This window comes from Eptatretus burgeri, chromosome 2 (genome assembly GCF_056783735.1).
Source record: "Eptatretus burgeri isolate ZD-2024b chromosome 2, Ebu_testis_v1, whole genome shotgun sequence".
Lineage (NCBI taxonomy): Eukaryota > Metazoa > Chordata > Myxini > Myxiniformes > Myxinidae > Eptatretus > Eptatretus burgeri.
Window position 1 is genome coordinate 121,967,633 of NC_140962.1, and position 12,066 is coordinate 121,979,698.

A 12,066-nucleotide genomic window follows, 5' to 3' on the forward strand; every position below is an offset into this window, starting at 1 on the left:
TCAAGCATTCCACCTCATCACAATCTGTGACCATCATGACTCCATCCCTGTTGCATGAAGGTACTGATGAAGAGCATGTTACTGAGGCAATTTTAACCATTTGCCACCAGGATATGGAAGGTGGAGAATTGATTGAAAGGTATGGTCTCAGATGAACCAGTTGTTGTGCTCGTGCTTCTTTCGGGACTGATACACACCTGTTGTGGGCTTTGTGAAACATCTGAAAGTTCTCAATGATAGAATTAGCCTTCCAGACCATGAAGGCAAGAAGCTATTGTCTCACCACAAGCTTCTATATACCATGAGCCAAATGTATGATGGCAAAATTGAGGTGCGAGGGAATATATTGATACCTGAGAGAGGCGAAGTAGGACCTTGCACGGGGAACTTCAAGCACTGTCAATATCTGAAGCAAAGAAGGAAGAGCCGTGTGTGTGTGTGTGTGTGTGTGTGTGTGTGTGTGTGTGTGTGTGTGTGTGTGTGTGTGTGTGTGTGTGTGCGTGTGCGCGCGTGTGTGTGTATCCTCATCTGTGCCTGTCCACATTGCTTAACTGCCAGATGCCGATGCTTTGATGACTCATGGAATACAGAGCTGATGAAATTGATACTTTCAGCAGCATTATATCATCTCATAAGCTCGGAGAAGCAGATGAGATACAAGCTATGTTACCAGGAAAGTTTGACATTACTCGGTCAAGCTCAAAAAGTGAAATCTGTTTGAGATCTCGGTTTAGTTTGTAAGGTGCTGACTGACGAGGTGAGACCTGCTGCCTCATCGAAGGATTTTGCTGCAATGCCTGCCATGAATACTCATCACAAAGGATGAGCAAATCGGAGAAGGTCCATGCCAGCAAAGAGTGCTTCATTGATGGTGTCATTGTCACTTGAAGGGAGGAGTGATATAGCACACACACAAAAACAAGAGGTTGTTGCAGAGGGGAAGATACATCCAGATATACTGCATGGTATTCGGAACAAAAAGAGGTACAAAGACTGGAGGGACTGGCATTGCGAATATAAAAGTGACATCTCCTCGAGTGTGCACAACAGGCCGGTCAAGGCGATTGGAAGAGCATTCATGAAGAGAATTGATGGAGTCCAGTAAATTGCTTGAATGTTTCAGAAAGGCACACAATGTCAGGTGAAGATGATGGGACCTGGGAGGAAAGGTTACAGTGGATCTGAGAGAGGGATGATGAGTCCAAGGTAGACAATGTCAAAGTATAATGAGATAGTAGTGTTTGACAAGGAAGCAGGAGGGAAGGGGGAGGGAAAAGGGAGGGGGGAAAGTGTGAGGGGAGAGGGGAAGGGGAGTCGGATGCATAACAGGAAGGAATGGTTAGCGGTGGGAGGCATGAGATGGTACCAAGCCACAAACACATGTGCTCACACCTCAAAGCAAGGCTTAAATGAATGGTTGTTGAATGTAAGCAGCACCCTCGAAGTATATGAACATCAGCTAATGAAGCAGGGTGGGAAGAAGTTCAAAATGTATGAATGCAATGGCAGACAAGGGAGAGGGGTAGAGAAGTGACAGCCTGGTAGTGGGGAGGGGGATGTGTAGGTCTGGAGGGAGGAGGGTGGGGAGACATAAAATGTGGAAACCAGAAAGGGGGCAGAGGAGGAAGATGGAAACCTGAAAAGGACTGGGGACACAGAGAGAGGTGTCAGCCTAAATAGAGAGAGGAAAACTGAGCAGAAAGTAGGCAGAATACATCCATATACTGGTGCAGCAAAGATAAAGCCACACCACAAATACCAATGTACAGTAAGGATGAAATGAACAATCCAACAGCCTACAGTTGGGTCGAGACTCTAACTCAACCTCGTCAGCACAAAGGCAAGTTACCTCTGTGCCATTCTGTCAGACTTTGAAACCAATTGGACTATTTTTTAACAGCATGAGAGTTTTGTGGCATTTTGATTTAAAACAACATTGAAAGCTAAGCAACATGAAACTAGATAGCATCACAAAGTGCAAAGCCCGTCCGTGTCTGCTTTGTTCTCCAACTAAGCTTGACAAAAACAATGCCCCCACCAAAAAAGGAAATTTTGTTATTATATTTTTCTCCATATTCTCATAATAAAGGTTTCTTGAAAATTTTATGACAAAAGTTCAAATGGTAAAAACAGTTAAGACCTGGACAGATAACACTGACACACTGATACACTGACACACTGATACACTGACACACTGACACACACACACACACACACACACACACACTAACAAACACACACACACACACACACACACACACACACACACACACACACACACACACACACACACACACACACACTTGCAAAACCCCATCTCCCGCTGTGTGGCAGATGGGCTCATGAGGGTGCTTGTAGATTTTTTGATATTAAATCATTGCAGCAAGTAGTACAGTGGAGCCAAAACTACATCGGAAGGTCACAAGGTTCCAAAACATGCTCCATAATGTAACCAAACCAAAATGTTAACCCTTGTTTTACCATTAATTGTTCAAGGTTTGTGGTGGAGCTTGTATATAAACCATGTGTAGGACAGAAATATTAGCATACTTTTACTTACATTACCACGGCATTAATGGACAAATCATAAAGCAATACAATACATGTTAATGAGGACATGGGAACAAAGCATCAGGAGCAAGAGGCTTTCATGGGAACTTCAAGCAGGCCACGAGTGTGAATGTACGTATAATTATTCATCAACATGAAAATTGTCAGAGACACCTGGTAAGTCCAAAAGGCTAGTGCCCGGGAGCAGATCTCCATGATAACGTCTGGCCGCAGACCAGCCAGTACCATGGCTTTGTATTCTTCGGTGGGACTTATGTCTATGCGGATTATATCGAACTTTCCAGCAAGTATTGTGCCACAGGCGGGACACTTCATTGCCTTGTGGAACTCTCGAGAACCATCCTCATCACAGAAGATGTGGGAACAGGACGTGACCCAGGCACAGCCACCGAGTCGTGCACGACACCGGCCAATGTTACACAGCAGAAGGTCTTCATCGCATGCAGCCATGGTTCTGTGCAATCAGAAAATTGTCATCAGTGGAAACATAGAGTACATTTGATAACTGCTCGCGATTCTGGAATCACGTGATTACAATATTACAATCATCTGAACATTTGTGACGAGTTCAAAGATTTGAGATTTAATTTTAGGCAATTCCCTTATCCAAGGAGCAGGTAGCAATCAGAACTCTTATTTTAGAAATGTAAACTTTCCATGTAGCCTCCTCCCCACCCCACTTCACCCACAAGTCATAATTAAAATAAAGTTTCGATGATACACACACACACACACACACACACACACACACACACACACACACACACACACACACACACACACACACACACACACACACACACACACACACACACACACACACACACATACACACACACCCCAAGACGCTGCATTTTGGGACATTAACATTCACTGTAAGAGGAAAGGAGAGTGTTCTATTGATAGCAACACGATGGCTGCACAGTTAGTCGTAGTCATGAATTCATGAATGAAAGTGGCTTTACATGCCATATCTGTGCAGAGCTTGGTAAGCAAAGCAGAATGTCAGGCTTTGAGATATGTCCAGGGAGATAGTTCTGAAATCTCGTTTGAGACTTTGGATCTGTGACCATTGCTGAAAGAGAAGAAGCAAACATGCCAATTCTCGAGTGACATTGAAGGAATTGAAACGATGATCAAGAGATCAGGCTGTTTGACATGAGGAAAGATGATATTGACAGCGATTATGGATATGATCACTTTGCTTGTGAATTGGAAGAAAGCTGACTGGTCTGTAGTTGAGATTATCTGTTTTGCCTCTCAGATTTATTCGCAATCTATTCTCTCTCTTTGTTGTTGTTTTCTTTGTTGCTTTCTCTTTGTTGTTTTCCTCTTTGTTGTTTTCCTGCTCTTCTGTCATTCTCCCAATTATATATTGATCTATAACAGTTGACATTTCCTTTTATAATTTACCTTTATCTTATTTGCAATTGTTACCTCAGCCACCAAAGATGAGAGGAGATTATGTTTTCACCTATGTCTGTCTGTCTGTCTGTCTGTTTGTCTGTCTGTCTGTTTGTCTGTCTGTCTGTTACTTGTCAAAAAAAATTAAAAAAATTTCTTGACAAGTATGTTGATCACTTCCATTTGTTTGTCTGTCTGCTCACCTTTAATCACCTAAAGATCACAATTTTAAACCGATATTCACGAAACTTCACCAAATGGTGCAATTGGTAGTCCGACAGAATCATATTTATTTTTGAGGTCAAAGGGCAAAAGCACATCAAAGGCCAAAGGTCAACAACTTTTTCGAGTTTCTATAATCCTCAATTTTCATCCGATTGACTTTAAATTGGAAGAGTATTTGCATATCAGGTCACTGAACTCAACCACCAACTATATTTGAGGTCAGCATTGGCTGAGATTTCTAAAATTGTCAATTTTCATCCAATTGACTTGAAGTTTGAACAGAATTTTCATAAAAGTTCACTGAATACAACCACCATTTATTTTTGAGGTCAGCACATGCCAAAAGGTCAACATAGGCCCAAAGGTCAACAACTTAGGAACAATTTCTAAAATCCTCAATTTTCATCCAATTGACTTCAAATTTGAAAAGTATTTGGATATCACATCAATACATTCAACCACCAATTATTTTTTAAGGTCAAAAGGTCAACAACAAAAAAAGCGCTTCCAAGAAATGAGAGCTACCCTGGCAGCTAAGCTGCCATATGCAAGAAGAAGAAGAAGAAGAAGTGCTGTTCTACTTTGTTCTGTTTTTCCAAATGTCGCTCTACGAGTGATTTTTCATTTGTTTCTTTGTTTGTGTGCAGGATATCTCAAAAAAGTTATTGTCAGATTAGGATGGAATTTGTTGGGCAGGTTGGGTGTGACACATGGACGAACTGATTCAATTTTGGTGAAGATCCGGATCCAGCTATTAGAATATTTTAAGTCATTCTTCAGCATTGAGAGATTGGGTTAAAACGATATATAGTACGATATCTCAAAAAGGTTGTGAAAGGATTCAGCTGAAACTTGGTGCACAGGTTGGGTGTGTGACAAGGACGAATTTATTCTATTTTGGTGAAGATCCGAATCGAGATCCGGATGTGAGAATTTTTTTTAATTTTTAAAGCGATTCTTCACCATTGAGAGATGGGGCCAAACACAATACTGTACATAGCATGAGATTTCCAGCATTTTGTGGGCCCGATATTATCTACTGGATCAGGCATTGCATTGGGGAGGTAGGTGCTCTACCGAGTGCCCTTCCAGTTAGAGCTGTGTTCTCATTTCAACTTACATTGTTGGAATATCTTCTTACACTCGTTCTTGGAAATGTTTTGCAATATGAGTTATGGACAGATTTTCTGGTTTGTATTCTTCGTGTTCATGCACAAATTGGGTTCAATGATCCGTTGAGCTTTTACGCGGCCAATCCGAGAGTCGTTGTTCTGTGCACCTGATTGAGATCCATGAATCCACAACCTCTTTCTCATCTCAGTGGGCAGATTCTCAGGGTGAAATGGTTTTCTATAACACTTTATGCATATTAACCCGTTTTCTTGTTTTGGTATCCAGCTCATTCATTTCCAATTGTGGCCATTGTACTGTACGACAACTATATTGGAACACTGGCACTTCTCACTGGTTCATAATTTTGAATTTGTGTGTTGGAGAGATATATGGTTTCAGGATTATCTGTGTTCTGATGTGCGTTCTACAAAGGTGTTCCATGGCAATTGTCTTGTGCATTTGTTGGAGTCAAAGCTCCCCCCTCGGTATTTATATGGGGCTTCATTTTCTAGCTCATTTGTTTTTAAATCAATTTTTATCTTGTTTATTTTTGCTGCTTTGCCGACTTTGAAAGTACATTTGGCACATTCGTCGAGTCCAAATTCAATTCCAATGTCTTTGGAGTACTGTGTTATCACATTTAGTGCTTCTCTTAGTTCTCAAACGTTTTCTGTCATCTGAGTAAATGGGGTGTGGTGTACCTCTTGAAATTGTTTTTTTTTCTTCTGTTGTAAGTTAGAGGGTATCAATGTGCTTCATGGTCATTGATCATCTTGTTTAAGGACTGAAGCTAAACAGAAGAGAAGGGGCAGGTGGAGCTAGACTATCTCCTTGGAAGATACATCGATGTATTTTAAGATCTCGAATTTGATTTGTTCCTTCCAAGTGATTTAGTTTCAATGTTGTGCTCCATCATTGTCCTGCTTCTATCATGAGGGCAATTCTTCATATCGTACAGTTTCATGCCTTGTATGATCCACAAGTGTGGGATGCTATTGAATGCCTTCTTGTAATCAATCCAAGGTGTAGACATAGAAAGTTTGATGTCTCTTTTTATAGTTTTTGATGATTGCTGAGTTTACCAAGAGGTTTACCAAGGTCTTCGATTGTTCCACAGCAGTTTCTCCTCCATCATTTTTGATCTGCCAGCAGGCATTTTTGTTCCGTTAAATGGTTAAATGGTCTCTTCTGCGATGATTCCTGTTAAACGCTTGTATGTTGCCGGTTGCCATGTTAGGGGTTTATATTTCTGAGACATTTGCCTTTCTTCAGATTTTGAGATTAGGAAGGTTTATCCATTGTCCATTGCCTTTTCTCCTCGAATAGGTTAATGAAATACCTGACCTGAACGTAATTCTTGTGGCGATCATATAGTTGCTGTCGCTAGAAATCTGCTAATACCCTATCTGGACCAGAACAAAATCTGGCATTTTTGTTCGTTGTTTTAAGATTATCATTCATTAACTATAACTCAAGGCATTTCCTCGATATCTTGTTTTATATTTTATTTTAATCCAATCAACTTCCTTGTTATCTTTTTTTTGATCTTCAGAAATTCCTTTCCAGAACCTTTCTAGTTTGTGGAGATGGGGGCCTCCGCCCCCGGGGGGGGGGGGAATCATCTTTATGGAAGATTTGTTCCATTTCGCTTCTTTGTTTTATTGTTTGCTTCATCATAGTATTTAACGTTCCCTGCTATCATTTATCATTTGAGCTCATTGTGCAGCACCAATTTATTATCCTTTTGTGATATTTTTGTATACAAGGTCGAGGCCCATGGAAGAGAATGAAAACAGAGGAGAGATAGAATAGCACTCAGCAGAAAGCATACATGTGCCAGGCTGGGCCTGGTGTTGGCTTAATGGTTAGGTGGTTGGCTTGAAATCCTAGTCTTGAGTTCACGCCCCTGTCAGGCTGCAAAATTAACACCAGGTACGGCTGACTCAGTCTGTCATTCTTCCGAGGTCATTATGAGGTCAGTAAAATGAGTGCGAGTGTACTGGTAACAGGGGCATTACATCAGCAGCATACCTGTGCCCCCAGAAAATGATGCAACCAAGCAGCCACAGGCTGCATACAAATAAATAAAATTAATCTGCCAGGCTGAACGGTTTACATTTTGTATCCCACTGAAAGGCCGGATATGGATCCAGACTTTAACCAAAATCTAACCAGCTTTTCTTGTCACCTAACCAATTCATCCACCTAGTTTCGTCAGAATCCGTCCACAACTTTCTGAGTTATCATGCTGTATATCGTTTATGGCGCTATCTCTCAATGGTGAAGAATCACTTAAAACATTCTCGTAGCCGGATCCAGACCCAGATCTTCACCAAAACCTAATCAGTTCGTCCTTGTCACATACCCAACCTGCTCACCAAATTTCGTCCAAATCCGTCTGCAACTTTTTGAGATATCCTGCTCACAGACAGACAGATAGACAGAAAGACAGGGGTGAAAACATAACTTCCATCTAGCTCCGGCGATGGAGGTAACGACAGACGGTTGAAATGCGAAATCGAAGAAACCAAAAATCTGGAATGGGAATAAGTTCACAATCAACCTTTCAAAGCATGTTCTGCAAAATCTCTAAATTATCCAAGTATGGCGCCGATTCCCTGATCGATAAGATCGCATGATGAACCAGATGCTGATAAACATGATCGTGAGGGACATGCACAGCCTGTATCTATTGCTGAAGACTCTGCTTTCAAAGACCTCCCAACTTGTTACTCGATCATGCGAAATAAGCTATGCTTCCTGAAGTGTATCGAGAAACCGGGTGAGAGCTTGCTCGGAAGATTCGTGCTGCTACTTCCATTGCCCTCACAACAACACATCTGGGCATGTTGCCAAACCCCAGGTGCACATCACTCTCACGAGACACTTGCTTGACAGCGATTGGAATCTGCATGCTGCTGTTTGTGGCACGTTGCATATGAAATGTAATAGTTCCCCCAACACCTAAAACCAAATAAAAAGGAAAAGGAGTACTCGGACTCGTACTCGATTCCATCTTATGAGAAAATAGTATTCGGAATCGAATCCATTCTAAAATTCTTCAAATCGCCCATCACTACAGTGTACAACAGGGGGTATGATCCATTAGCAAGTGGCTTGTTAATGCTTGCCAAGTCAGCCGTTCCGCAGTAACCACTTTGCGAGAGGAGCAAGCGATCAAGGGAGGTGCTTGGCAAGTGGTAAGGAAGCCGTATGCTAATGGAATGCACCCACATGCTCGCAAAATGGCTGCAGTCGTCAGATTCAAAACGATTGGCGGCCATTTCTTCAATTCTCCTGTCACAGAGGATGATTTTGAAATGTACTTTTCAAATTTTTATTGTTTCGCTTCGCCTTGTCATCCCAATTCTTCGATTCGATCTTCGAAACGAAAAGCCCCTCGTTCCCTCTCCCAAAAATGTGGAGTGGAAGGTCCATTGATGAGCTCTCGGCATGGGGCTCCGCGTTTATTTATCTCTCGATTACTCTTCCTCGTACTCTGCTGCCGCTGTGAACAGAATAAATTCGTTTGAGAAGTTGTTGTCACAAGAGAGGAGCGAGTAAAACTGAAAACTATCCGGGAGGCGATGATGGTTCGCGGTACATTATTGAACAATGCCACGATAGGTACAATTGAGTTAGTGGAAACTTTTGAGGAAGCCCTCCTATAAAAACCTCTGTCTTCCGTCAAAATTGACCAAATCAAATCGGATTTTTTTATGTCTTGTACTTATGGACATTACGCACAGCTTCTAGGAAATGAAATTGCGAGAAAAAATATAAATAAATAAAAAGTTCAAGTGAGCGGGGCTCCGCCTACAAGGGGCGTGGGACGCCCCTCATACAAAAAGACACAACTACACCATGATATCTAGCTTGTGTCCAAGTTTCATCAAGATCGCATCAAACGTCACGGAGCTATGCTCTGGAGAGAGTCACAAACAGACAGACAAGCCGGAAGGCGACATGGCTGCTCGCTCTAGATGGAAAGCTGGCCGACGCGACGAGCCGATATTCATGTACGTGCTATCAATCAATTTAGCACAATAAATATGATTATCACAGCCCTCTTAGTTTGCGCCCAGAAACCCACCTTGTGAAATTTCAGGCATGTTTCCAAAGAGACTCTAACAAATGTCAGTCCTGGTAATTCCATTTATCTATTCGCTAAAGATTTTATTTTTTTATATGATGCTGTAAGGCATTCTCCTTGGGCACAAAAAAAACAGGTCCCTCAGAGGTCCAGTTTCGGAGGTATTGATTTTTTTTGTACAGTCCACAATAAGTGTACGATGTACGATAAAGTATTTTAGCTGTTGCTAAGCAACGGAGGTGTGCATAGCAACCATTTATTTATGTGTACATGCTCGCCACATTGTACACACTTCACCCAAGTTTCATCAAAATCAGACTCTTTCTCTTAGAGATATTCACAATTAACCGTTTCTGAAATGTTCGACATGTACTCGCCCAAATCCTATCTCCTCCGACAAATATTTTTTGTTAGGGCTGCAAATTGGCATGAAGGGAGCGAGAGAGATTGCGCACAGAACTCTAAGCTTCGATTGTTTTTTTTTTAATTTTTAGATTTTTTGACCACTTTAAAGGGCCGTTGCTATGCCGTTGCTAGGGCCCAGGGTCCCATATTCGAAAGCACACGATTCCCAGAAATATTGGTCCGACCTACCAAATTTCATTGGAATCGATTGAGTGGTTTAGCCCCGAGGCTTGGCCAAAGTTTCGCGGACAGACAGACAGATGGAAATGTCCATAATAAGGGTGCTCTAAGAGCAGCCAACAGACAGACACACAGACACAACGAAAATAGTGGGCACTGCCCCGGCGACCATTTGCCCGAGTACCACAATCGCAACATTTCCATGGAGACCGCCATGTCGTTCAGCGGTGCCGAGCACTCCGTTCCGTCAGACTGCTTCCTCGATCGATTTGAATCGAAGCGAGCCGTAAGCTGCTTGCTAACGGAACACACCCTGTTATCTTGTGCCTGCCGTTTGTTTCTTCCAAAGAGGGTGGCGGCAGATCACGTGACTGTAAATAAAACAGACGAGTTTTCGCCATACCTCCCCCTCCCCCCCCCCCCGGGAGTGCACGCAACACCAGGCAAACCTCACCTGTGCAATCCCAGAGGAAGAACGCTCGGTGGTCGAAACGTCGGAGCCGGTGAGCATCAAGTTATCGGACTGCTTTTAGGCTTAAGCCGCTTGGCGAGCGCTCGACGAGACAACTACTCGGTGACGATCTCGCAGATTCAGCAGTTACTATAATTTGTACATTTCGCCTCAAACTGAAGGTTATGGTGAATGAAGATAATTCATTAATAAAAACGTTTTAACGATCTTTTTTTTTTTTAATAAATCAAACCAGAAATGTCAGGACACTCAATAAAGGAGGAATTTGAGTTAAAGACGTACATTTTAAAAGGAGACGACGTTATATGACTTGTTTACTCGGGTGTTAGTAATTACGGAATTGGTAAGCTACCCGATGTGTGCAGACGTGTGGTGTGTGTTAGAAGGTTCCGCTAGTTAGGGGAGTTTAACCAAGTAAAACCTGAGGTAAAAGACGCTCCGACACTCGGTCAAAGACGAGTGGAATCCGATCAAATACGAAGGTTCTCATCGAATTCACCGCCTCACGTGAACTTCAATGACGTCTTTTAACCAAAAGAAATTAAATATATTAAAAAGAAAAAAAAAACATAAATAAATAATTTGATCTCTGTATTAACTGTTATACACCGCCTCATTAATCATCGGCGTGTTAAGACGTCAGGTCGAATATAACACAACTCGTTGGATTATCCGTACAGTATAACTCACCGACTACACAACGAAGGGTTCTCGAGGAATTCACGGATTAACGGCTAAACGCGGCAGTTTACTGTTTATCCACACTTCGGGTGAATTTTGCAAGTCAATTATTTGCTGAATGAAGTATACGGCAATATCTGGAATCACGTGGTAAAAATACCAGGAATAATAAAAAAAAAAATCTCACCGGTGTGGATTAAATTTAAGCGACTTTTACACAATTTAAAATGTCGTCTCCGAGAAGCATTTCCGGGTTCCAGCGTGGGGCGGACAGACTGACTGACAACATCAGCCAATTAAATATACCGTACTGTGTGGAGTATTGTGAAATTTCAAAATCATATTTCTTAACGGCAAATAGATCGTAGCGTATTTCTTAACAGCTAATTAAAGAAAATTAGGGAGCGATCAAAGCAGCGGTCTGATAACTTATACACCTCCCAGGTTCAATTTTTTTTTTCGGTCAGATTGAAAACATCATGATTTTCCTGAGAATTTGGATTAATTTAAATGAACTTTGGTTGAATATTGTTTTCTCTCCGAGGAGAGTTTCCGTTTGAAGCTGGGACAGACACACGGACAGACGGACACAGCATTAGCCTATTTAATCTGTTGTTGCGTCGTAAAATACTCCAAGAATGAGGAATTCCAATATTCTCCAACGGTTTGATTCAACCGAGTATCGTTATGTAACAAGCTTTTCACTGCGTGCCTCCTGACCTCTCACCGTGAACTCCTTCCTCCTCGTTGCACCCACTCGCGTCCAGTCCACGCACACCACCACAATAACCCCCTTTCTTTAACCACACCCATACCGCATCTCAGTGGACAACAACAACAATATCAATTAACAAGAAGTTGAAATGTAGTAATTGCCACAGCATGGATTAACCATAAAACAAGTAATAATAACCATGGCAAC

General features: G+C 42.0%; 1 protein-coding gene across 4 annotated transcripts in view; it reads right to left on the reverse strand.

The window, feature by feature from the left end:
- The window catches only part of CCNB1IP1 (cyclin B1 interacting protein 1), a 34,891-nt gene extending 23,486 nt beyond the window's left edge, over positions 1–11,405 (reverse strand). Inside the window, exons 1-2 of one of the 4 annotated variants that reach the window (XM_085871029.1) lie at positions 11,332–11,405; positions 2,725–3,025 (exon numbers count right to left, since the gene is read on the reverse strand). In XM_085871029.1, coding sequence (XP_085727155.1) covers positions 2,725–3,021 — 297 coding nt within the window. In that variant the 5' untranslated portion in view covers positions 3,022–3,025; positions 11,332–11,405. The other 3 variants (XM_085871030.1, XM_085871027.1, XM_085871028.1) reach the window with 3 other exon arrangements.
- Positions 11,406–12,066: the final 661 nt, after the last annotated feature.